At 44.0% G+C, this 27,897-nt stretch overlaps 2 protein-coding genes across 2 annotated transcripts; one reads left to right on the top strand and one right to left on the bottom strand.

The window, feature by feature from the left end:
• Positions 1-26,609, bottom strand: LOC144676877 (uncharacterized). Its single transcript, XM_078537193.1, has 5 exons — positions 25,693-26,609; positions 13,955-13,960; positions 9,971-10,648; positions 2,245-2,248; positions 1-686 (listed from the first exon to the last, which is right to left on the bottom strand). The coding sequence occupies exons 1-5, from the start codon at positions 26,517-26,519 to the stop codon at positions 183-185; spliced, it is 2,019 nt and encodes a 672-aa protein (XP_078393319.1). The 5' UTR covers positions 26,520-26,609; the 3' UTR covers positions 1-182.
• On the top strand, positions 4,075-14,878 carry LOC144676878 (uncharacterized). The gene is made up of 2 exons (XM_078537194.1): positions 4,075-4,930; positions 14,189-14,878. Exons 1-2 carry the CDS (start codon positions 4,177-4,179, stop codon positions 14,806-14,808), a joined length of 1,374 nt encoding a protein of 457 aa, XP_078393320.1. The 5' UTR covers positions 4,075-4,176; the 3' UTR covers positions 14,809-14,878.
• Positions 26,610-27,897: the final 1,288 nt, after the last annotated feature.

Below are 27,897 nucleotides of genomic sequence, written 5' to 3'. Positions count from 1 at the left end.
ACCAGCCTGTTGATGTCCTCTTGAAGTTTCAGCAGGTAATTTGTAATTGTAAAGCTCTTCTCAGTCAGAGCATTTGAAACGTCTTTTATCAGAGTGAAGATGTTGATGTGTCAAGAGGTGGCTGAACAAGTAGATCCCTTCCCACACACGGAGCAGATTAACAGCAGCAGTAAGAGCCTCCTCTAAATGTGCACATGCTGGTGTCTCAGCAGATGTGATGAATGAGTGAAACCCTTTCCACAGATGGAACAGGTGAATGGTGTCTCTCCATTGTGAATGCCCTGGTGTGTTAGCAGCCTGGACGAAACAGTGAATCCCTTCCCACACACCAAGCAGGTGAACGGCCTCTCCACAGTGTGAACTCGCTGATGTGCCAGAAGGAGGGATGAGGAAATGAATCCTTTCCCACACTCGGAGCAGGTGAATGGCTTCTCTCCGGTGTGAACTCGCTCGTGCGTCAGAAGACGGGATGAAACAGTGAATCGCTTCCCACAGACAGAGCAGGTGAATGGCCTCTCCCCAGTGTGAATTCGCTCGTGTGTCACAAGATGGGATGCACAACTAAACCCCTTTCCACATACAGAACAAATGAATGGTCTCTCCCCAGTGTGAACTCGCTGATGTGTCAGCAGGATAGATGACTGAGTGAATCCCTTCCCACACACAGAGCAGGTGAATGGCTTCTCCTCAGTGTGAGTGCGTCGATGAGTTTCCAGCTTGGATGGGTAATTGAATCCCTTCCCACAGTCCCCACATTTCCATGGTTTCTCCATGGCGTGGATGTCCTTGAGTTTCTCCAGGTTGCATGACCAGCTGAAGCCTTGTCCACACACACAACACGTACACGATTTCTCCCCGCTGTGAATAGTGAGATATTTTTTCAGGCTGTGTAACTGGTTAAAGCTCTTTCCACAGTTAGTTCACTGCAACACTCCCACTCAGATATTTGTGTCTTGGTGCTTTTCCAATCACATTGATGCTTGAAATCTTTTCCCTCAGACAGAACGGACAAACATTTCCCTTTCCATATGCAAAGGCCAATGATTTTCAGGTCCTGATGAATCCAGTGACTATGTCAGATCCTGATGTGATGCTTGGTTTGAATTTTCCATTTGTGCATCCTCCCCTTCTAATGCCCTGTAAAAAGAGTTTGGCAAAGTCAACAATAAGTACAGGGTGAAAATTCAGAACAGACAATTCAAGTCACTATCGAACATTTTCCCCTCTCTTGTTCCTCCAAAATTGTAAATCCCCATCCTACACACTCTCCCTCCTCCCTGGGCTGATATTCAAAACCATCTCACCATCTCTGCCATTTCCCAGTTATCTCCCTCCCTCCCTCTACTCTGGCTAGGTTCAGTTCTCTGGTGCCTGTGTGGAAAGTTGGAATAAAATCAATGAATCAATGATTTTCTCTCCTGGTCACTGGGATCCTGAAGCTCTGCCCACTTTATTCTAGCCCCCAAATTACCAGATTCATTCAGCTCAGTATCACAACCTGCCTTTCTGTTTTTGTGATTCCCTCACACTCCCTTGTCCTGTTTTAAATTCATTTTTCAACGTGTTGGAAGAGGTGGATTTACAGACGGGAAACACAAACCGAACATCACATCAAGATCTGACAGAATCATGAGGACCTGAATATCATCGGCCTTTGAACATGGAAGCAAAGGGACCCGTTTCCAGCCTAGATAAACCGTATGCGTGTTTTGTGTGTGTGGCCGAGGCTTCAGCTCTTCTGCCCGAAGACAAAACCAGCGCAGTCACACTGGAGAGAAACTGGAAATGTGGGGACTGTGGAAAGGTTTTCAGTTACCCATCAGAGCTGGAAACTCATCGGTGCAGTCACACCAGGGTCACACTTACCACAAACAGAGCAGGCAGCCCTGTTTGTCCTTCCACAATCAGATGCAGATGATACCCAGGTCCTGGTGAATTGAGGGACTTACGTCCTTGGCTTGCTGCATTGTTCCAGTGAAGCTCAACACAAACTGTAGGAACAGCACCTCATCTTCCGACTAGGTACTTTACAGCCTTCCGGACTGAATATTGAGTTCAACAATTTTAGATCTTGAACTCCCTCCTCCATCCCCACCCCCTTTCCGTTTCTTCCCCCTCCTTTTTGTTTTTTCCAATAATTTATATAGATTTTTCTTTTCTCACCTATTTCCATTACTTTTAAATGTATTTCCACCCATTGTTTATCTATACCTTTTATGCCCTTTTAGTCTTATTTCACCCCACCCCACTAGAGCTATCTGTACCTTGCTTGTCCTACTCTCCACTCTTAATGAGCATATTCTTTTAGATAATATCACCACCTTCAACACCTCTTTGTTCTTTTGTCTGTGACATCTTTTGGTTATCTCCTCCTATCACTGCTTGCTTGTCCCAACAACCCCCCCTTCTCCCCACCACCCTTAAACCAGCTTATATTTCACCCCTTTCCTATTTTTACTTAGTTCTGTTGAAGGGTCATGAGGACTCGAAACGTCAACTGTGCTCTTCTCCGTCGATGCTGCCAGACCTGCTGAGTTTTGCCAGGTATTTCTGTTTCTGACTTGCTCAGATCCTGATGGGATCTTTGGTTTGAATTTCCTGGTTCCAAATCCCATCATCCCTGTCGCCGCGCATGCGCCCGGCTGCACGCCCTCCCTTCTCAAGATGGCGGTGCGGCCGTTACCCTCGGGCCTGTCATCAGAAACCCCTCAACTGCTGTTCCGCTTGTTGAAAACACGGGATATGGGAGCCTATATGAGGTGTTTCTGAAGCCTCCAAATCCACCCGCCACCTCTATTCCTCTCCTGCCTCAAGTCATCTCTCCCCCACGGATTCAACAGGACATCGTCCAGCACCCACACTGCGCATGCCCCAATCTCTGCCCCACAAAACGCATGCGCCGGGTCGTGCGGTTAGGGCCCCGCCCCTCATTCACTCCGATTGGTTGGAGGACCAGCAGCACGAACTCGGTCCTCCAGCTCCAACTCGGTCCTCCAGCCCCGCCCCCTCTCTTCCTGTTGATCCGGAATCACCATCCGCCGCTTCCGGCTTCTCTGCGGCACCAAACTGAACCAGAGGCCCAAATGGGAAAAGGTGGTTATTTCCGTTCATTTAACATCACTGCTAAAGTCAATGAAGGTAATTTGTTGTTTTGAGGCAAAGTATTTGGTAGAATTAGAGTGAAGGAGTGGGATTGATCCACAGCCTGAGTCACCAGTTTAAGGACAGGAGGAGAGAGAATCTGGAGAGGAGAAAAGAATAAGTTGGAGACTGGTCACTGAGTCTGGAACAATGAGCAGAGAGGGAGAGGAGTGTGTGGGACAGAGATTTATAGATTTGGGAGGAATGAGAGGGAAAAATGTTCCATAGAAACTAGAATTCTCTGTTCTGAATTTATATATTTAATACCACATGGACTGCAGCAGCTGAAGAAGGCAGCTCACCACCACCATCTCAAGAGCAACTAGGAATGGGCAATAAATGCTGGCCCAGCCAGCGAAGCCCACATCCCATGAATGAATAAAAGAAAATATCCTGTATTTACAGTGATAACTTCTGTAAACTCATTTTACAGGCGGCTAGAAGGGGAGGATCTCACTGTCACTTGATTCAGCAGAACCTGAACATCACTGGCCTTTGTATGAGGAAGGGTAAACGTTTGTCTATTCTGTCTGTGGAAAAAGAGTTCAAACATCACTGTGACTGACAAAGCACCAAGACATTCACACACCCGAATGAGAGTGTTCCAGTGCACTGACTGTGGAAAGAGTTTTAATCAGTTACACAGACTGAATAAAAATCACACCATTCACAGCAGGGAGAAATCATTCATGTGTTCTGCTTGTGAACAAGGCTTCAACTGATTGTCCAGCCTGGGGAGACACAAGGACATCAGGTCCTCTGAGAAACCGTGGAAATGTGGGGACTGTGGGAAGGGATTGATTTCCCCATCAAAGCTAGAAACTCACCGACGCTCTGTCTCTTTCTGACATTTTTAAACATCAATGTGAATGGAAAAACACAGAGACACGCACCCCTGAGTGCGAGTGTTTCAGTGGATTGACTGGAGGGAGCTCTAACCAGTTACACAGCCTGAAAAAATATTGCACCATTCACAGCGGAGAGAGGCCGTACACATATTCTGTGTACAGATGAGGCTTCAGCTGATTGGCGAACATGCAGAGACACAAGGACACCTGCACCATAGAGAAACCGTGGAAATGTGAGGACTGTGGGAAGAGATTCCGTTCCCCATCTGCACTCGAAATTCATCGACGCATTCACACGGGGGAGAGGCCATTCACCTGCTCTCAGTTTGGCAAGGGATTCAATCACTCATCACATCTGGTTACACACAAGCGAGTTCACACCGGGGAGAGGCCGTTCACCTGCTCCGTGTGTGGCAAGGGATTCACTCAGTCATCACACCTGTGGTTGCACCAACGCGTTCACACTGGGCAGAGGCCGTTCATCTGCTCCGTCTTTGGGAAGGGATTCAATGAATCATCCACCCTGCAGAAGCACAGTGTTGTTCACACTGGGGAGAGGCCATTCACTTGCCCCGTGTGTGAGAAGGGATTCACTTGGTTAACCAACCTTCTGCGGCACCAGATAGCGCACACCGGAGAGAGACCATTCACTTGCTCCGTGTGTGGGAAGGGATTCATTCGGACAACCAGCCTGCGGGCACACCGACGTGTTCATACTGGAGAGAGGCCATTCTCCTGCTCTGAATGTGGGAAGGGATTCCCAAATTCATCCAGCCTATGGAAGCACCGGCGAGTTCACACCGGGGAGAGGCCGTTCTCCTGCTCTCTGTGTGAGAAAGGATTCACTGAATCATCCAACCTGCTGAGACACCAGCGTGTTCACACTGGGGAGAGGCCTTTCACCTGTTCTGAGTGCGAGAAGGAATTTGCTGCTACATCCAGCCTGCGGAAGCACCGCCGAATTCACACAGAGGAGAGAGACCGTTCACCTGCTCTGAGTGTGCGAAAGGATTCACGGAGTCATCCAACCTGCTGAGACACCATTGCAGTCACACTGATTAGAGACCCTTTCGATGCTCTGACTGTGGGTGTTAATTGTATCAGTGTGGTTACATATACATAGGTGAAAGGAATTGATTGGATGGTTACTTGAGCACAGATAAAAAGAAACTGGCATGGAGTGGAGTCAGGAGTTATATAACTAAAGTTTCACTCTGTGAATAAGTCTGTACCAAGTAAAGATTGGCTGCAGTTTCTTTCTTCACCATAAGGCTGTCATGGTAACAGATTGCTTGCCTAATGGCGAAGAATGGAAACTAAACGGAGATAAAATTTTGGACAAAAGCTTACAGTCCTAGTAATTTTTGTGAGAAATGGCTGAAAGCAATTGTCAGGGTCTGATACCCAGCCTCTATTCTTGGAGTCTGAGCCATACGACCAGTGGAAGAATGAAGTGGATATGTGGACACGGGTTATGTCCCAACCAAGGAGGGAACAAGGTTTGGCCTTGGCACTGTCACTTCCTAACAAAAGTAAAATCAGAACAGAAGTATTTTGTGAGCTGGATGCCTGTCAGTTGAATATCGATGAAGGTTTGGATCTTCTATTCGGGTTCATTGATGAGATTTACAAGAAAGCCTGTGAGCATAATCGGAGTTTGACAGGTTTTGAATGAGGGTGAAAGCACCTTTAGCAGATCTGGGTTGGAACAGCACTAATAGTTGAATGGGAACAATTAACAAGTGTTTCAGGACTAACTCAAAATTTGATTATGAGCCAAAGTGTAAAATCAGGGTCTTCAAAGTGACTCATGGCACAGAGAATTCTGAGGCTGAAGATCATGACAATTATCACTCTGAAGGAATTGTACTCGTCACAAAGAGTTTTGGTCCATTGATGAGTATATTGTTCACAGACCCTTTCAACTGTGCTGTGTTAGATAGTGGCTGCACCTCGACAGTATGTGGATCAGATTGGTGAAGATGTTACCCAGATTCACCTAATGGTGAAGATGGACACAAGGTTAAGGAGGGTTCAACTTGTTTAGGTTTGGGTGATGTCACACATTGAAGCCACTAAAAAGAGTGGTGATTCCATGCAAAATATCTGGATTCTGCCACTTTATCAGGACTGGTGTAGTCTTTCGTGAGATCCCCTCACTGTTGAGTAAACCTTAGATAAAAGGCACAATTGCAACTGGACATGAATCAAGATAAGACAACTGTTTTTGGAAAGTCAGTGAGACTGCAGTTTACTCAATCAGGACATTATTGTATCCCTTTAACAATATCTGCTGTTTCGAATCAGAGTGTTTGAGAAGGATTAATGGAATCAAGTGACAAGAATCAGCGAGAAGAAAAGCAAATTGTCTTAAAGCTACAAAGACAGTTTGCTCACCCTTCTTGTCAAGGATTGAAACTCCTGCAGGTTGGTGAAGAGTATACGAGGCTCATAGAAGAGATTAATGCAAGGTGTGAAATGTGTAAAAAAAGTATCGGAGGACACCGTCACATCCTATTGTAAACCTTCCCTTGGCACGTGACTTTAACGAGGTAGTTGCCATGGATCTAAAGGTATGGGACAAAGACAGAAATATTTTCATTCTACACTTTATAGACAGGGTAACCACTTTAGTCTTTCCCCAATAATACATGGCAAGGACAAAAGGGTGATTGTAGACCAAGTCATGGAGAAATGGATAGGGGCTGGACTTGGGGCACCAGCTAAGTTTCTGATTGATAATGGAGGGGAATTTGCAAATGAGTTTAGAGACGTGTGTGAAAACATGAACATTGTGGTCATGAACATCACAGCTGAAACTCCTTTCAGCAATGGGTTCTGTGAAAGGAATCATGCCGTGATCGATGAAATGCTGCATAAAATCTTAGCTGATCAGCCAAACTGCAAGCTGACAACTGCACTGACGTGGATGGTTCATGGAAAGAATTCACTTCAGATGGTTGGAGGGTACAGTCCCTATCAATTGGTCTATGGGAGAAATTCCAAATTAGGCTCAGTGCTGGGCAATAACCCTCCTGCTTTAGAAGGGACTACAGTTAGTTCCAAGTTTAGTCATCAATTATCAGATTGTTTCACGAAAATAAGTGCTTGAACTCAGAAATTATTAGGAACCCTGGTTGAGGTGTGTCTCATAATGTAATGCTTTGTACAAATGAAGAAAAATCATATGTTTTCTTTTTCCTTTTTTGAAATATTGTTTGTGGCTATTGTTAGGATCCCAATTGTGACCATTAACTTTTAAAGTGAAATTCAAACACCCAGTGATTAACTGAAAGAATTACGCCAGAAGATTCCATGTTTTTAAACAAATACAAATTTTACTGTGTATATAAGAGAAAAGAAAATTAAAAACCAGCACAATGAACTTAACACTATAGTTTATAAAGACTTATACTATTAACCCAATTCTAGTTTTTAACTTCCAAGAGTTCTCTTATACTTAACGATGTTTTGAAAGTTCATTCACTTCTGTTGCTGGGACCATCCCAAAGGTTTGTCAAAACTCCCCAGAATTCACTTTTAATTCTCCTCAGTATTCCAACTGTTCTCCAAGTTCCAAGGTTTTATGGTGGTCCTTCCATTAGCTTTTGGCTAAACAACCCTCCAACTTTCCTTTAATACTTAAAAACTGTGGACTCCTCAGTCCAAGCGTGGGCTTCACTGACTTCTTGCTGAGGGATTTAAACATTAGGATCACCCCTAGTTCCTAATGGCCCTTCAGGCTTCTCGTCCCACAGCTGGTTCACAGCTCTGGGCCCACAGCTGACTGCTTCCAAGCGAACTGCAGACTGCCTGCTTTCTGTGAGAAACACCCAGAATTCCAACCAAGGCTCCACCCTGAATCACTTATCCCTATGTTAACAGAGACCAGTTGGGATGTCCAATTGATATTTAAATTTATTAACTTTTAGCTTCAAAACCAAACCTTTTTTCCCTGAGGTCTGCATGAAGAATTCACCCACAATAATTGTCAGACCCAATGTCTCCAAGTCTCCAGCTAAAAAAGCCCACCTGCTGTTTTACAGTTCTTACCCTTCGAGAGCTTTGGCTTCTTAAATCAACATGGGCCACACCTTGCGATTGCGAATTCCCTTAGGGTGTTTTTGTCAGATTCTCAGCCCAGGTTTTCCATTCATCGTACATTAAAAAAAATCCAATTCCCAAACTGAAAGTTATATTTCTAAAATGTGAATTATGAAACAAGATATTCACTACACCTTCCTCAGGAAGAAATGAAAATGTCTCACCCTCGTAATATCCTATTTAGAATATTACAACTTACAACCTGCTGTACATCTTAACAACAGCCATGATCTTATCGAATGGCGGAGCAGGCTCGAGGGGCCAAGTGGCTGACTCCTGTTATAAAAGCAAAAAACTGCGGATGCTGGAAATCCAAAACAAAAATAAAAATACCTGTTCCTGAGTCCTATGCTTATGTTTAACTATCTTATAACATGCAATACACATAATAATCCCTCCAACGTCCACTTCAAATTCACAAGTCTATCTTGATAACAGCACACTGCTAAATTCCATGTCCTGGAATCACATTCCACTGAAGATGTGAAACATTACAGCTTGCAGTGTTTTCTGAAAGTTTTCTTACAATAATTATAGTCCAAAGTTCCTTCTGCAAGAGGAGAGCCCTCATTGCTGTTCATATGTGTATTTTCAATTTCAGTTTGAAAATCCGTCTGTTCAGAGTTCACCTTTTGAGCTTTATTTTCTTCCATGTCTGTAGTTTCTCCATTGTTTAAATCCAAAAGGAATATCCCAGTCAATTCCACATTTAAAGTGTCTTCTTCTTGATCAGTTGGAGTTGGAACTTCATTTTTCAGTTCATTTCCCAGACTCAAACATTTTGGATTTTCATTTTGAGACAAGAAGTTCAGGAAGTCTTGTTTTTGTGGCAACAGCTCGTTCCTTTGTTGGTCAAAATCTTCTTTAGCCATTTCAAGATTGTTGTTCAAATGCTTTTAATGTTCAAGTAAAAAGGTTTGATATTCCTGTTTTGAGTATATGGGATCTTAGGCTTCAGAAACAGAGGTATTGAGAACAAAAGGAGGGAAGTTGTGCCAATAGTTTATAAAGCTCTGGTGAGGCCACTATGAGAGTCCTGAGTCCGGTTCTGGTCACTACACTTAAGAAGATGTGAGGGTCCTTGAGAGGGTGTAGAGGAGATTTACCAGAATAGTTCCCGGGATGAAGGATTTTTACAAGTTTAAGTTAGAGAAGCTGGTATTGTTCTTCTTGGAGTAAAGGAGGCTGAGGGGAGTTTTGATAGAGGTGAACAATATTATTGCAGGTTTAGATAAGGGTGGGTGGAGGCTCGAGTGGAGCATAAATGGGGAGGTGGTGGCATAGTGGTATTGTCATTGGATTGGTATTCCAGACACCGAGGGTAATGCTTTGGGGACCTGGGTTTGAATCCCAACACAGCAGATGGTGAAAATTGAATTAAACAAAAATCTAGAATTAAAAGTCTGATGATGACAACATCTGGTTCACTAATGTCCCTTAGGAAGGAAATCTGCTGTCCTTACCTGGCCTATGTGTGACTCCAGACCCACAGCAATGTGGTTGACTCTTAAATGTCCTCTGAACAAGGGCAATTAGGGATGGGCAATAACTGCTGGCCAAGCCCTGTGCTGTAGACCCAATGAAACAGAGACAAATGTATTTATTTGAGACCTATCTGTAGTGGTAGAAAAAACACTATTTACTATCCAGGATAAAATAAACGTTCTTCATCAGCTTTTGTGGATCATTCCGGTGGAAACATGCACTCCCAGGCTAAAAGAGCATCAGCCAACTGGAAGCAAAATCATGAGACCGGCCAGTCCAGCAGGAAAAAACCCTCCGGCCCTCCCACTTCAACAATCGTCAGAATGAACAAGGTTCAGTCCGGGATATGATTGACGGCAACAATAAAAGCAGAATCAAACCCCTGTTATCACTTGTGAACTCGCTGGTGCTTCCGAAGGTAGGTTGACCGACTGAATCTCTTCCCACACTCAGAGCAGGTGAACGGCCTCTCCCCAGTGTGAAGATGCTGGTGTCTCAGCAGGCTGGAAGAATCAATGAATGCTTTCCCACACTCAGAGCAGGTGGGTGGCCACTCCCCGGTGTGAATCCGCTGGTGTGCCTTCAGGAAGGACGACCGACTGAATCCCTTCCCACACTCAGAGCAGGTGAATGGCCTCTCCCTGGTGTGAACTCGTAGGTGTATCCGCAGGCTTGATGAATCAATGAATACCTTACCACACTCGGAGCAGCTGAACGGCTTCTCCCCAGTGTGAACTCGCTGGTGTATCCGCAGGTTGGAGGAGTGAGAGAATCCCTTTCCACAATCAGAGCAGGTGAACGGCTTCTCCCCAGTGTGAACGCGCTGGTGTGCCTGTAAGTGAGATAACCGACTAAATCCCTTCCCACAATCAGAACAGGTGAATGGCCTCTCCCCGGTATGAATTCGCTGATGTGTCAGCAGGTCGGATGAAGTAGTGAATGCCTTTCCACACTCAGAGCAGGTGAACGGCCTCTCCCTGGTGTGAATTCGCTGGTGTCTGAGTAGATGAGATGAATGAGTGAACCCCTTCCCACACTCACAGCAGGTGAATGGTCTCTCTCCAGTGTGGCTGCGTTGATGAATTTCCAGCTGAGATGGGGATCTGAATCCATTCCCACAGTGCCCACACTTCCATGGTTTTTCCATGGTGTGGGCCTCCTAGTCTCTCTTCAGGTTCGTTGATCAGCTGAGGCGTCCACATATAGTACATGTACGGTCTCTCCCAGCTGTAAATAGTGATGTTCTTACAGGCTTTTTAACTAGTTAAAGCTCTTGCCACAGTCAGTGCACTGGAACACTCTCACTCGGGTGTGTGTCTTCGTCCTTTCTCAGTCACACTGATTTTAAAATCTTCTGAAGCGCACAGAACAGACAAAGTTTTCTCCTTCAAGATTCAAAGGCCGATGATGTTCAGGTCGCGCAATAATTGAGTGACTGCCAATTCTTCAATTGATGTTTGGTTCGATTTTCGTCTCTGTAAATCCTCCTCTTCTAATATCCTCTCAAAGGAGTTTATAAAAGTCAGCGCTCTCAGTCCAGGATAGAAACTAGAATTACCTGTTCTTAATTTCTCTGGAACATTATTTCCTTTCTTACTCCCCAAGCGCTGTAAGTAGCTGCCCCCACACACACTCCCTCCATTAGCTGGAGTGTTTAGTACAGTTTTGGTCTCCTTACCTAAGGGAGAATATACTTGTCACAGGGGGAGTTTAGCAAAGGTTCACCAGATTAATGCCTGCGGGGTGGGATTTTCCTATGAGGAAACTCGGCCTCTATTTTTAGAGTGTGTGAAGCTAAAACAAATGTTGTGCTGTTTAAAATCAAACTACAGGACTTGGAAGAAAATGAGGGGGAAGACATATTGTAAACTCCCCTCCCCCACTCCCTCAGCTGGCAGCGCAAGCGCAGAAAGCGCTGCTGTCCGGAGCAGGCGCAGTGCAGTTGCCGCCAGCGGTCGCTCGATCTCTTTTTGAACCAGCCAACCGCCGTAGACAGAGGGGGGGGGATGGGGAGTTAGCCGAGCGACTTCTCCCTCTGGCCGGAGCCGTCAGCCGGTTACCTGGAAACCTTGTCTCGAGGAGGGGGAGGGGGAAAAACGGGTGGGGGCGGGGCTCCAATGTCCGCGCGCCTGGCCTGCAGACTGGAACCCGAGACGTCACCGCGGAACAGAGTGATTCCTATTGGCTGATTCGGTGAACGTTCCATTGTGGACGTCACAACGCGAAAGGTGGACAATCAGCTTCAAACTAAAACTTCCTCCTCTGGGCAACATCTGTGAGGAAATCAATGTTTTTACTTCTATTTGTTTTTTAATTCTGGGGTTTAATTATGGACTTGCAGGAACTGAAGGGAGAGGAAGTGAATCCAGGGAGGGTGCAGACTCTGGAAAGGTTGGCCCAGGTCTCTTTCTCTTAAAATCATTGCCATTCTTTGTTCCCTCAACTTGACACATTAATTTGTCTGGTTGAAAGGTTGGTCTCTTTCCTAATGTTAACAATTAAAGGGGTGATTTCCCCAGGAGATGGCTGACATTTAAGATGACAAGCTAGTAAGGTAGGACATTAAAGAGTGAGGTGATGCATTTTGGGAGGACTAACAAGGCAAGGGAATACACGAGAGCGGTAGGACCCTTGGAAGTACAGAGGGTCAGAGGGACCTTGGTGTGTATGTCCATCAATCTTTGATGGCAGCAGGACAGGTAGATAACGTGGTTAAGAAGGCATATGGGATACTTACCTTTATTCGACAAGGCACTGAATACAAGAGCAGAGAGGTTATGATGGAGTTGTAAAAAGTGTTAGGCCACATCTGGAGTACTGTGTGAAATTCTGGTCACCACACTGTAGGAAGGATGTGATTGCACTGGAGAGGGTGCAGAGGAAATTTTCCAGGGTGTTGCCTGGGCTGGATCATTTCAGCTATGAAGAGAGACTAGATAGGCTGGAACAAAAACAAAAAGTGCTGGAAAAACTCAGCAGATCTGACAGCATCTGTGGAGAAAAAGACAGAGTTAACGTTTCGAGTCCATATGACTCTTCTTCAGAGCTAAAGGGAAGTAGAAATGTTGTGAAATATATACTGTTTAAAGGAGGTGTAACAGGTGGAGGCAAAGGAGAGATTGCGAAAGATGTCATAAACAAAAGGTCAAAGGGCTGTTAATAGTGGTGGTACTGGCTAAAGGAGGTGCTAATGGAGACATGAAGAGTGGAAAGCAGAATGTGATATTGGCAGGACCAGGGTAAGCACTCTTGAAAGTGACAGATGGCCCTAGTGGGGGTGGGGGTGAGGTGGGGTGGGATGGGGGGAGGGGACGGTGGTGGGAAAAAAGATCGAAAAGGCTAAAAGCTGGGGATAAAACAATGAATAAAAATTGAAATAAATTTTAAAAATAATAATAATGAAAATATGTGGGAAAAAGATAAATAAAAATTAAGAAATAAAAATGATAGTAAAAAAATGGGATCAAAAAGGGGTAGGTAGGCTGGGGTTGTTTTCCTTAGAGCAGAGAAGGCTGAGGGGGGACCTGATTGAGGTGTGCAAGATTTTGAGGGGCACAGATAGTGTAGATAGGAAGTAACCTTTCCCCTTAGTGGAGGGGTCAGTAACCAGGGGGCATAGATTTAAGGTAAGGAGCAGGAGGTTTGGAAGGGATTTGGGGAAAGATTTTTTCACCCAGAGGGTGGGGGGTTTTTGGAACTCACTGCCTGAAAGGGTGGTAGAGGCAGGAACCATCACAACATGTAAGAAGTATTTAGATGAACGCTTGAAATGCCATAGCACACAAGGCTATGGGCCAAGTGCTGGAAAATAGGATTAGAGTAGATAGAGGCTTGATGACTGGCACAGACACGATGGGCTGAAGGGCCTCTTTCCGTGCTGTAAAACTCTATGACTCGATTTTTGAATATAGATTGTGTTTGTCTAGTGTTAAGACAGTAAATGCTAGATTTTTATGGTTCTTTAATAAAGTACATTTATTATTTCTAGTTTTCCTATATAGTACTGTATTTATTTCCAGTCAATAAGGCACAGAAGTTGTCCATTCAGCAACATGAGTCCATGCTGACTCTCTGTAGAGCCCCATTCCACCTGTATATCAAGAGAGGAAAGAATAAGCCAAAGCAACTAGAATTGGCTGTTCTGAATTTTTGTCCTATACTGACAATGGTGACTTTTGTAAATTCTTTTTACACTATTTTAGGAGAGGATTTGCAGACAGAAATCCCAAAACATCACATCGTAACCTCACAAAGTCACTTGATTAATTGGGACGTGTAAAACACTGGCCTTTGAATCTGGAAGGAGAAATGTTTGTCTGTTCTGTCTGCTTCAAAAGGTTTTAAACATCAGTGTGACTGGAAAAGCACCGAGACACACACGCCTGACTGAATGTGTTCCAGTGTACTAACTGTGGAAAGAGACTTAACCAGTTATACAATCTGAACAAACATCGCACCATTCACAGCAGTGAGAGACTGTTGTCTGTCACATTATCTGTGTGGGGACGAGACTTCAACTCATCGTTGAATCTGGAGAGACACACGGCGACGCACCATGGAGAAACCATGGAAATGTGGAGACTGTGGGAAGGGATGCAAAGCTCCATCAGAGCTGGAGATTCATCTACGCAGTCACACTGGGGAGAGGCCATTCACCTGCTCTGAATGTGGGAAGGGATTCACTCAGTCATCCACCCTGCAGAAGCACCAGCGAGTTCACACTGGGGAGAGGCCGTTCACCTGCTCTGAGTGTGGGAAGCGATTCACTCAGTCATCCAGCCTGATGGCACACCACATCACTCACACCGATGAGAGACCCTTTAAATGCTCTGACTGTTTGAGTAGCTTCAAAAGTGCGGCAGATCTGAGGGTCCACCAACGCATTCACACTGAGGAGAGACCGTTCAGCTGCTCTCACTGCACAAAGAGGTTTACAACGTCATCCAACCTTTGGACTCACCAACGCGTTCACACCGGGGAGAGGCCGTTCATCTGCTCTGAGTGTGGGAAGGGATTCACTCAGTCTTCCAACTTGCGGGCACACCAGCGAGTTCACACCAGGGAGAAACCATTTGCCTGCCCTGAGTGTGGGAAGGAATTTATTCAGTCCTCCAACCTGCGGGCACACCAGCGAATTCACACTGGGGAAAGGCCGTTCACTTGCTCCGTGTGTGGGAAGGGATTCACTCATTCATCACACTTACCGAGACACCAGCGAGTTCACAAGTGAATGCAGGGGTTGGATTCTGCTGTTATTGCTGCTGTTAATCCAGGACTGATCCATGTTCATTCTGACAATTGGTGAAGTGGGAGGGTTGGAGGGTTTCTTTCTACTGGACTGGCCGGTCTCACAACTTTGCTTCCAGTGAGCTGATGCTCTTTGAGCCTGGGAGTGCACATTTCCACTGAAATGATCCACAAAAGCTGTTGAAGTATATTTATTTTATCCTGAATAGTAAATAGTGTATTTCCTGCCACTACAGGTAGATTTAAAATAAATACATTTGTCTCTATTCCATTAGTCTACAGCACAGGGGCCAGGCCAGTCGGATCAGTTGGTCTTTGTCAGTATTTATGCTTCACGTGAGCCTCCACTCACCCTCTTCATCTCCCCTCATCAGCATATCCTTCTATTCCTTTCTCCCTAATGTATGTATCAAGCTTCACCTTAAAAGAATTCATACTATTCACCTCAACCACTCACTGTGGTAGTGAGTCCCACATTCTCACCACTCGTTGGATGAAGATGCTTCTCATGAAATCCCTATTGAATTATTGAACCCCTTTATAATCTTAAAGACTTCCACCAGGTCACCCTTCAGTCTTCTCTTTTCTAGAGAATAGCGCCCCAGCCTTTCCTGAGGGTTAAATACTCTCAGTTCAGGTGTTATTCTTGTGAATCTTTGTTTCCCCTCCTCCAGTGCCTTATTTCCTTTCTCTAAATGGAGATCACAAATGTTGACCATCCTCCCAGTGTAGTCTAACCATGGTTCTGAACTAGTTGAACATAAACTCCGTGTTTTTCATTCTATCCCTCTAGAATGCCCTACACATGGGCCCCACATTCAAGGAAATTTGCGAAGTTCTAGGGAGTCTGGAGCGAGGATTTACGATATTGCCACCAGGGATGAGGGACTTCAGTTAGTTGGAAAGACTGGAGCAGCTGAAATCTCTCTCATTAGATCATTGAGTCATTAGTGTAGGGAATGGGGCCATTCGACCCTTTGAGTCCATGCTGACTGTCTGTAGAGAAAACCTGTCAGTCCCATTGCCCAGTCCTATCCCTGTAGTGCTCCATTTCCCTGAAGTGCCCATCCAATTTCCTTCAGAAATCATGCCATCATCTCTGCTTCTAGCACACTCATAGGAAGTGGGTTCTCGGTCATTGCCACTCACTTTAAATGCACACAAGGCTCACAGAGCACAGAAGGAGGCCATTTGGCCCATCGTGTTCATGTCAGATATTTGAGAAACTACCCAGTTAATCCCAGAATCCTGCAATTTTATTTTCCGTTCAAGAATCTGCCCAATTCTGTTTTGACAGATAGAGTCCAATCTGCTCTCTGCACCATTTTCAGGCAGTGCGTTCCACATCACAAAACTCGCTGTGTTTCAACACAAATAATTCAGGATGCAGCATGTTTGGATTTTCACAAGAGTGTTTGAAATGTTGTCAAAGACAAGGTTATTGCACAAAATTAAGACTCAATCCATGTTATTTTGATGTGCAGACAAAACGTAATATATCCAAATTTGTGGACAATTGGAAAAAATTGCATTTCTTTGCACCTTGCACCACCACATGACCTCCTACAGCTTTTTACAGCCAATGAAGTACTTCTGAAGTCTAGTCACTGTTGTAATGCATGAAACTGTAGGTAGGCCTGGGTAGCTAAATTTAGTTCTAAAAATCAATCACTTTCACACTGTATTCACTGTTATAGGCAACAAGGTTAAGGAAGCCATTTTAAACTCTAACGTGGCTGGATCTTTATTTTTTTATCATAAAAACTGCATCAACATAAATGTTTCCAGAACCTGCAGGCCCAATGCAAATTGTTTAAACAAAGAAACTATTTTCTAATTTTGATAAGTTATAGGACATCATATTCTACCAAAGTTCAGTTCAAGAAGGCTCATTGTTCAATCCAATCAAGATTAATAAGAAACTATTGTCTTCTGCAAACTGTCTTTTTGAACCACTCATTCTTGTGTCAACCAAATCTATGAATTAAATATTACTGTATTAATTAGCTACCAGTCAGTAACAGCTGATTGAATAAGTAGTGAGCCTTAATTGAATTATAATTAATAAATCAATTCTGAATCAGTAGTTATAGTAAAAGACTGAGTTTTATTTGCTGTAAAAATATAATACTTTAATTGCTGTGTATGTAAAGAATGTGCAATGAAGATAAATGTACTGGCAAGAGAGACCTTCAAATTCTGATTAGCCTCAACATTTGGAACTGTATAAGGGATCACATAGAATCAGATAAAGGGATCATATGAAACAGTTCTATTGTATTCCTGTCTAAGATAATGAGAGAAGGTGGTGTAAGTAATTTGGGATCCAATTAAATTAACCAATTGTCATGTTACAACAAGCCCCACTCTGACACGGGGTAATTGTCACATTGGACATAAAAGTAGAGGTTCTGAAGGTCTTCCTTGTTAGCCAAGTATGAAGATTCCCCAGGCTGAGTTCCAAGAAAATTACTGTCAAAGAAGGAGCCAGACTCCCGAGGCTGAATTCTATAAGAATTGCTGTCAAAGAAGGAGCCAGAGAGGGTTATACTTTTATGGACTGATCACCACATGAGGTTGTAAAGTCATTATTTTAAAGTTGTGAAGTAAACCTTTCTCTTTTAATAAACCTTTTTTTAAACTTACAATCCAGAGAATTCTGCCTTTGCCTTAATTGTCGAAATTCTTGTCTGAACCAAAGTGAATTCATTAATTGGCAAGTTGGGGGTGGCTGAAATCGATTAAGTTACAGATCATAAGATGAGGTAATACAAAACTTGAATTTAAAAACTTGCATTTGTAAGGGCCGTTCACAACCACAATACATCCCAAAGTGCTTTACAGCCAATGAAGTACTTTTTGAAGTGTAGTCACTGTTGTAATTTAGGAAACACAGCAGTCCCTGCTCTTCTCTGAAATTGTAGCCAGGGGAACGTCCAAGTCCACCCAAAGGGGCAGACGGGGCCCTTGGGTTGGCTTCTCATCCAGAAGAGAGCAGTTCCAACGGTCCAGCACTCCCTCAAGCTTCAACTTGCACAAGTTTTCAATTCCCATTTGACCTTTCTTTCTGTCTCTATTGCTCATGTCAATGACAGCCAGGCGACGGAGCTGAGGGCTGAATTTAGCCGAGAATAACGGGGCCTACGTCCCAGTTAAGAAATTGCAATGGGTGTCGACTAATAGACGGGAAGATGCTGATTGGCTGACTGGGAAATGGGCTTCTAGCCAATTGGGGAAGAAGTGGGGGGTGACCGGGGCTGCTGGTGATGGGACCCCTCAGGGTTCAGTGGCCCTGTGTCCAAAGCGGGGAGTCACAGGAACAGCGTACAGAGGAGCTAAAGAGAAACCATTTGGGTTCAGAACATTGTGCAAATCCTTTTACCTCTGGTTGTCTTTGATCCTCAAGTAATTTACGTTTTAAAAAAAAGTTCTGTTTCATTAATGAACTTTTATCAATAAAAATATTTGATTTTTCTGGACCTTTCATGATTAGCTTCATGCACTTTAGGGAAAGTGGGTGAGAGGGGTTGGCAGGCTCTTTAACAGCAAGTGAGTCCCTCCAAGGTAATTGGCAAAGGAGCCAGAGAGGGGGAATGTGATTTTATTTTTGACACAGCGATGTTAGAAAATGGGGTTCAGGGAGTTAATTAACTCTTTGTCCCCCTTTCCCAAACTCTTAAATGATTCACAGTGATAACATTGATTGGCGACAATGATTAGATTTTAGTCAGTATAAATGAGACCTGACAATTGCTCATGTCTGAGCAGTAGTATCAAAGTGCAGCAGCATTACTATTACACTCTGGGTAGAAGCACCATCTCCACGTAAATGCTCCCTGGTCTGTCCCAGATGCCATGGCACCAGTCAATGTAATATGTAAAACTTCTAAAAAATCTCTAAGATAAAAGCAAGATACTGCGGATGCTGGATATCTGAAACAAAAATTGCTGGAAAAATTCAGCAGGTCTGACAGCATCTGTGGCGAGGAAGGCAGAGTTAATGTTTCGAGTCCGTATGACTCCTCATCAGAACTAAAGAGAAATAAAAATGTGGTGAAATATAAGCAGTTTAAGGGTGAGGGGGGTTGGGACGGGTGGTGTTGGGACAGGTAGAGCTGGATAGAGGGCCAGTGATAGGTGGAGGCAAAGGAGAGATTGCCAAAGATGTCATAAACAAAAGATCAAAGGGGTGTTGACGGTGGTGATATTAGGTAAAGGATGTGCTAATGGTGACATTAAGGTGACAATGGTGACAACATTGTTTTAGCCCCACCTTTTAGCCTATTTCGATTCCCTCCTAAGGGCTCCTTCACCTTAAGCTCCCTTATCAAATCTGCCTCATTACACATCACTAAATCTAGAATTGCCTGTTCCCTAGTGGTAAGATTTTAGAGTCCATTATTAAGGATGTGATTTCAGAATACTTGGAAGTGCATGGTAAATTAGGGCAAAGTGAGCATGGTTTCATCAAGGGGAGGTCATGCCTGACAAATCAGTTAGAATTCTTTGAGGAGGTAACGAGTAGGTTAGACAAACGAGAGCCAATGGATGTTATCTACTTGGACTTCCAGAAGGCCTTTGACAAAGTGCCGCACAGGAGGCTGCTCAGTAAGATAAGAGCCCATGGTGTTAGAGGCAAGGTACTAGCATGGATAGAAGATTGGCTGTCTGGCAGGAGGCAGAGAGTGGGGATAAGGGGGTCCTTCTCAGGATGGCAGCCGGTGACTAGTGGAGTTCCGCAGGGGGCAGTGTTGGGACCACAACTTTTCACTTTATACGTTAATGATCTAGATGAAGGAACTGAGGGCATCCTGACTAAGTTTGCAGATGATACAAAGATAGGTGGAGGGACAGGTAGTATTGAGGAGGCAGGGAGGCTGCAGAAGGATTTGGACAGGTTAGGAGAATGGGAAAAGAAGTGGCAGATGGAATACAACGTGGGGAAGTGTGAGGTCATGCACTTTGGTAGGAAGAATAGAGGCATAGACTATTTTCTAAATGGGGAGAGAATTCAGAAATCTGGAGTGCAAAGGGACTTGGGAGTCCTAGTCCAGGATTCTCTTAAGGTTAACTTGCAGGTTGACGCGGTGGTTAGGAAGGCAAATGCAACGTTGGCATTTATTTCGAGAGGACTAGAATATAAAAGCAGGGATGTGCTGCTGAGGCTTTATAAGGCTCTTGTCAGACCACATTTAGAATATTGTGAGCAATTTTGGGCCCTGTATCTCAGGAAGGATGTGCTAGCCTTGGAGAGGGTCCAGAGGAGGTTCAAGAGAATGATCCCAGGAATGAAAGGCTTAACATATGAGGAACGTTTGAGGACTCTGGGTCTATACTCGATGGTGTTTAGAAGGATGAGGGGGGAGATCTGATTGAAACTTACAGAATACTGATAGAGTGGACGTGCAGAAGATGTTCCCATTAGTAGGAGAGACTAGGACCCGAGGGCACAGCCTCAGAGTAAAGGGAAGACCTTTTAGAACAGAGATGAGGAGAAACTTCTTTAGCCAGAGAGTGGTGAATCTATGGAATTCATTGCCACAGAAGGCTGTGGAGGCCAAGTCATTGAGTGTATTTAAGAGCGAGATAGATAGGTTCTTGATTGGTAAGGGGATCAAAGGTTACGTGGAGAAGGCGGGAGAATGGGGTTGAGAAACTTATCAGCCATGATTGAATGGCGGAGCAGACTCGATGGGCCGAATGGCCTAATTTCTGCTCCTATGTCTTATGATCTTATGGTATCCCCCCACCGCACCCCCACTAGGGCTATCTGTACCTTGCTCATCCTGCTTTCTACCCTTAATGTCACCATTAGCACATCCTTTAGCTAATGTCAACACTGTCAACACCCCTTTGACCTTTTGTTTATGACATCTTTGGCAATCTCTCCTTTGCCTCCACCTATCACTGGCCCTCTATCCAGCTCCACCTGTCCAACCCCCCTTAAACAGCTTATATTTCACCACATTTCTATTTCTCTTTAGTTCTGATGAAGAGTATTACAGACTCATAATGTTAACTCTGTCTTCCTTGCCACAGATAGTGTCAAACCTGCTGAGTTTTTCCAGCAATTTTTGTTCTTGTCTCTAAAAATCTCTGTTCTTGTAGAATTCCTTCTTATACTTTGTTACATCGCAAAGTCTATGCAGATTGACTTAACCCAATCATTGCCGAGCCATCATTTGAATGGACCGATTACAAAACCCGTCATTGAATCATCTACACCCGTCCAGCCATGTCAAACTCTCAAACAATTGGCTTCCCTACGGTCCATCCCCAGGACAGGGAGTCAGCGTTCCCAGGCCAACCAGTGAAAACATGGTGGCCTTAACACTCAGTCCTCTGGGAGCTGTTTATCTCCCTGCATATAGCAAGTCATCTGTTCTCAGCTATGCTATATTTACTGCTGAACTTTGGCCCCTTTTAAACCTTTTGGATCAATAAAACATTCGGTCAATGAAGACCCAAAGCACAATTTCCCATCCTGTCACTTGTCAACCATCTTTACCCAAAGCGTAATCACAACAGGAGTAGAAGCAGGAGAAATGTAACAATCAAATTAAAAATAAATGCATAACTAGTCATAGAATTTAATTTAACGTTTGCTAATTAGCAAGAAATGCCAAATTAGGGGTACCCCAGCATTCTTACAGTCCACACCTTGAGGGGAAGAGAACTCTCTCTCCGACTCCTCACTCAATTTCACTCTGTTATTTTCCAGTTCTGTTCTGGCCCCCGCTGGGGTAACATCGACCTGATCTTTACTCCTCCTGAAGGAGCATCATGAGTTCTAAGTTACAAGTACATAAGGACATATGCTTTGAGCAACAAGTCAAGCATAGATGTACAAGTTTCTCCAGCTCTCTCTTTATCCCTATCCAACTTGTGGCTAGTTCTTACTGAGTATTATTTCTGCTAAGCCTCTAATTGTTCAGTCCAAGTTCTTATCCCTTTTTAATTTAATGTTACTCACTTATTGACCATGACCAGTGTATTTAATTCTGTCCTGGTTGTTTTAAAGTCAGTTTCACTATGGAGTATGTGTCAAATCCTTGATGATGTCAAAATGTTGTCTCATTCCCCTGGTCACAATCACCATTTAATGTCATTCTGGGTGTCAGGTAGCTGTGCATGGTTGGGACCAGTTCTTCAGCGCACGTTCACCATGCATTTCCCGCTGTTAGTTGTCTCACACGTAACAAATCACAGCTGTACACTCACACTGCTATCCCAAAATCATGACATATTATTGACTTTCAGGTGACCTCATGAAAAGATCAAAGTGGGTAACAGTCTCGAGATCTTCTATTATCTCCCCCAGTATGGTCCTGATATTTCAGGTAGTGGCCAGGCTTTCAAATGCGGTTTTCTATTTTTAAAAATGTTCACAGGCAAAGGATACAAATATCTCACTTATTTTGTCTCTACACTTCCCTGAATTCATGGCAATGTATATGGGCACCAGATTGATATATTCCATTGAACTGCACCCTTGATGAGTTATTCCAGTTCCTTCACTGTCCAGTACAATATTTTCATAATACTTTTGAAACAGAAAACAAACAGTCCCATTTGATTTCAGCTATTAACATATTTTGTTTGTCCTTTTTTTTAGATGTCAGGCCTGGGTTGTTCTTCTTGGAGCAAGGGAGTTTGAGGGAAGATTTGATAGAGGTGTACAGGAATATGACAGGTTTAGATAAGGTGGAGAAAGAAAAGCTGTTCCCATTAGCTGATGTACAGGGATGAAGGGACACACATTTAAGGTTTTGGGCAGGAGATGTGAGGAAGAACATTTTTACACAGCAAGTGGTATTGATCTGGAACTCACTGCCTACGAGGGTGTTGGAAGTGGAAATGATGAATGATTTCAAAAGGAAATTGGATGAACATTCGAGGGAAATAAACCTGCAGGGCTACGGGGTAGAACAGCGCAATGGGACTGGCTGGTTTGCTCAACAGAGAGCTGGCATGGACTCGACGGGCTGAACGGCCTCCTTCTATGCCTAAATGACTCTATGATCTGAAGAGAACAATTTCAGCTGCTCCAGTCTCTCCAGCTAATTGAAGTCCCTCATCCTTGGTGCCGTTCTCGAAAATCTCCTCGACACCCTCTCCGAGAACATCACATCTTTCCTAAAGTGTGGGGCCCATATATAGGGTTCCTTTTTAGAGGGATACAGTTAGACTTAGCATCATTATGGAAAAGGACAAAGATGGAACAGGAGTAAAAGTACTAAATTGGGGGAAGACAAATTTTACAAAGCTCAGAGGTGAGCTGGCGAGAGTGGACAGGATACAGCTAGCAGAAGGAAGAACTGTGTCAAATCAGTGGGAGGCATTCAAAGGTGAGATTCTACGGGCACAGTGTAGACATGTCCCCACAAAGAAAAAGGGTGGTACTGCCAAATATAGAGCCCCCTGATTATCCAGAAGCATACAGGCCAAGATAAAGCAGAAAAAGAAAGCTTCTGACAGTCACAAAAGAGTTAATACTGTAGAAAGCCTAGAGGAGTATAAAAAATACAGGAGTGAAGTAAAAATGGAAATTAGGATAGCAGAGAGGGGATAAGAAAAAATGTCGACAGGTAAAATCAAAGAAAATCCCAAGATGTTTTACCAGTACATTAAGAGCAAGAGAATAACTAAGGAAAAGGTAGGGCCTATCAGAGATGTACATGGTAACTTGTGAGTTGATGTAGAAGATGTGGGCAGGGTTCTCAATGAGTATTTTGTCTCTGTCTTCACTAAGGAGAGGGATGATGCAGACATTGTAGTTAAAGGGGAAGAGTGAAATATTGGATGCAATAAGCATAGTGAGAGAGGACGTAATGGAGGGACTGACATCCTTGAAGGTGGATAAATCACTAGGGCAGATGGACTGTATCCCAATCTGTTGAAAGAAGCCAGGGAAGAAATAACAGATGCTCTGAGTACCATTTTCCAATCCTCACTCGATACCGGTGAAGTCCCAGAGGATTGGAGGTCTGTGAACGTTGTACCATTAGTTGAAAAGGATGCGAGGGATAGGCCAGAAAATTATAGGCAAGTCAGTATGACTTCAGTGATGGGAAAATTATTGAAAACAATTCTGAGGAGCAGAATAAACTATCATTTGCAAAGACACGGATAGATCAGGGATAGTCAGCCTGGTTTTGTTAGGGGAAGATCCTGTGTTACTAACTTAATAGAATTTTTTGAGGAAGTAACAAGGAAGATTTATGAGGATAGTGCAGTGGATGTTGTCTACCAGGATTTCAGTAAGGGATTTGACAAGGTCCCACATAGCAGACTTGTCAGGAAAGTGACAGGTTGGGTCCAAAATTGGTTCAGCAACAGGAAACTAAAGGTAATGGTCAATGAATGTTTTTGCGAATGGAAAACGGTTTCCAGTGATGTTCCACAGGGCTCAGTATTGGGGCCCTTGCTGTAAATATTAATGATTTAGACTTAAATGTGGGAGGCATGATTGGGAAATTTGTAGATGACACAAAAATTGGCCATGTAGTTGATAGTTGAAGAGGATAGCTGTCGACTCCAGAATTATATCAATGGTTTGGTTGAATGGGTGGAAAAGTGGCAAATGGAATTCAATCCTGAAAAGCGTGAAGTAATGCATTTGGGGAGGGCAAAAAAAACAAGGGAATGTTCAATAATCGGGAAGCTATTGAGAGGGATTGAGGAAGTGAGAGACCCTGGAGTGCATGTCCACAGTGCCTTGAAGGTGGCAAGACAGGTGGACAAGATGGTCAAGAAAGCATATGGAATGCTTTCATTTATTGGGCGAAATATTGAATACAAAAGCAGGGATGTAATGATGTATAAAATTGTAGTTTGTAATTCACTGCCTAAGTTTGTGGTTGAGGCTGAAACACTCAACTCACTTAAAAGCTACCTGGACCTGCATCTGAAGTGCTGTAACCTGCAAGGCTACGGACCAGGTGCTAGAAAGTTTGGGTTAAAATGAGCGGCTAGTTTCTTATTTCTCTTTTTTGGCTGGTGCAGACACGATGGGATGAATGGCCTCTTTCTGCACCGTAACTTTTCTATGGTTCTATGGATAGAATTGAGAAGCAGGAAGGTTATCTTCCACTGGTTTGGAACCATGGTTAGACGACACTGGGAGGACAGTCAATATTTGTGATCTCCATTTAGAGAAAGGAGACAGACACACCGGAGAAGGTGGCAAAAATATTCAGAAGGATCAGACCAGAACTGAGAGCGTTTAACCCTCAGGAAAGGCTGGGCTGCCTTCCTCTAGAAAAGAGAAGACTGAAGGGTGACCTGATGGAAGTCTTTAAGATTATAAAGAGGCTCAATAATCCAATAGGCATTTCATGAGAAACCTCTCTACCCAGCAAGTGGTGAGAATGTGAAGCTTGCGACCACAGCGAGTGGTTGAGGTGAATAGCATGAATATATTTAAGAGGAAGCTAGATACACACATTAGGGAGAAAGGAATAGAAGGATATGCTGATGGGGGGAGTGGAGGCTCATCTGGAACATAAATACTGACATAGACCGATTGAGCTGACTGGCCTGGTCCCTGTGCTGTAGACTCAATGGAACAGAGACAAATGTATTTATTTTAGATATACCTGTAGTGGTGGGCAAAACACTATTTACTACCCAGGATAAAATAAATATACTTCACCAGCTTTTGTGGATCATTTCGGTGGAAACGTGCACTCACAGGCTGAAAGAGCATCAGCCCACTGGAAGCAAAGCTGTGAGGCCTGTCCAGCAGAAAGAAACCTCTGACCCTCCCACTTCACCAACCGTCAGAGTGAACATGGTTCAGTCCTGGATGTGATTAACAGCAGCAATAACAGCAGAATCCAACCCCTGTAATCACTTGTGAACTCACTGGTGTCTCAGCAGGTGAGATGAATCACTGAATCCCTTCCCACACTCAGAGCAAATGAATGGCCTCTCCCCAGTGTGAACCCGCTGGTGTCTCAGCAGGCTGGATAACTGAGTGAATCTTTTCCCACACTCAAAACAGGCGAATGGTCTCTCTTCAGTGTGAACACGCCGGTGTCTCTGCAGGTTGGATGAAGTAGTGAATTTTTTCCCACACTCAGAGCAGGTGAATGGCCTCTCCCCATTGTGAATGCGTTGATGTGTCAGCAGGCTGAATGAATGAGTGAATCTCTTCCCACATACGGAGCATGTGAATGGTCTCTCACTGGTGTGAAGGCACAGGTGTGTCTTAAGGCTGGATAACTGATTGAATCCCTTGCCACACTCAGAGCAGGTGAACGGCCTCTCCCCAGTGTGAACTCGCTGGTGTACGAGCAGGGTAGATGAATCAATATATCCCTTCCCACGCTCGGAGCAGGTGAATGGCCTCTCCCCAGTGTGAACTCGCTGGAGTAACAGCAGGGCGGATGAATCAATGAATCCTTTCCCACAATCAGAGCAGGTAAATGACCTCTCCCCAGCGTGAACTCTCTGGTGTGTCACCAGATTGGATGACTGACTGAATCCCTTCCCACAGTCAGAGCAGGTGAATGGTCTCTCCCCAGCATGAACTCTCTGGTGTGTCTGCGGATGGGATGACTGACTGAACCCCTTCCCACACTCAGAGCAGGTGAAAGGCCTCTCCCCTGTGTGAACGCGTCGATGAGTTTCCAGCCCAGATGGGAACTGGAATGCCTTCCCACAGACACCACATTTCCATGGTTTCCCCATGGTGAGGGTGTCCTTGTGACTCTCTAGATTCAATGATCAGTTGAAGCCTTGCCCACAAAAAGAACATCTGTACGGTTCTCCCCACTGTGAATGATGCAATGTTTTTTCAGGATGTGTGACTGGTTAAAGCTCTTTCCACAGTCAGTTCACTGGAACACTCTCACTCAAGTGTGTGTGTGTGTGTCTTGGTACCTTTCTAGTTGCACTGATGTTCAAAACCTTTTGAAGGAGACAGACTAGACAAATGTTTCTCCATCTAGATTTAAAGGCTGATGGTATTCACGTCCCAATCAATCGAGTGACTCTGTCAGGCCTTGACGCTTTGTTTGGTATCTGTCTCCAAATCCTCCCCTTCTAATATTCTGTAAATGGAGTTTACAAAAGTCATCACTTTCAGTACAGGGTAGAAATTCAGAAAAGAAAAATCTAGTTTCTGTGGAACATTCTTTCCTCTCTCATTCCCCAAAACCTGTAAATATCTGACCCCAACAATCTCTCTCCATTCTCACTCCTCTGTAAATAATATACATCCATCTAGTTCTCATGAAGGTGTCATTCCAGGCTGATCAGCAGATTGACGCTCACCACTTCCTGTCCTGTACACAAGAGACCTGAAAATCTTCATGCAGGCTGCTAGCCTATATATGTATTTGTGTATATTGGTCAAAAAATTTGTGTGATATAAAGTTCTGTATTACTTAGGTAAGATATGGTGGGATGTGAGGAAGAACTTTATTTAGACAGCGAGTGGTCATGACCTGGGACTCGCTGCCTATGAGGGTGATGGAAACAGTGATGATTAACGATTTCCAAATGAAACTGGATGAACACTTGAAGGAAATAAACTTGCAAGGGAACAGGATATAGAGGGGGAATGGGACAGACTGGATTGCCCTACAGAGATTCAGCATGGACTCGAGCTGCCGACTGGAATCCCGCTGTGCCATAAGGACTCTATGGCTGGAAATAAATAATGTAGCTATCGTACTATTTTACAAAACTAGAAATAATAATAAATTACAGAACTATAAACAATATATCTACTATGTATCATATAACAACACTGACATATTGCTCTCGTTACAATCCCCTTAAAATAAGCAATTTCCCAGACAACCCCAACAGAATAAACCGAAGGACAAGGCTTCACTTTTTAAAAAAATTTACCGTAATTCTCAAACTAAAAGGCAAATAGTATTTGAATAGACAGGATAAATTTGACTTAAAATAGCTCATATAATTCAAACAGGTTCAACAAAATCAAAGCATTTCACTCCTCAGCATTTATGGCACTAATTCCAGTTACAGAGTCCCACATATCTCTGTATTTCCCAGGGGGAAGAAAGAAAGTGTTTTACCCACAGATGTTGGACAGAGG

This window comes from Cetorhinus maximus, unplaced genomic scaffold (genome assembly GCF_964194155.1).
Source record: "Cetorhinus maximus unplaced genomic scaffold, sCetMax3.hap1.1 HAP1_SCAFFOLD_2043, whole genome shotgun sequence".
NCBI lineage: Eukaryota > Metazoa > Chordata > Chondrichthyes > Lamniformes > Cetorhinidae > Cetorhinus > Cetorhinus maximus.
This window is presented reverse-complemented; position numbering and strand designations above follow the sequence as displayed.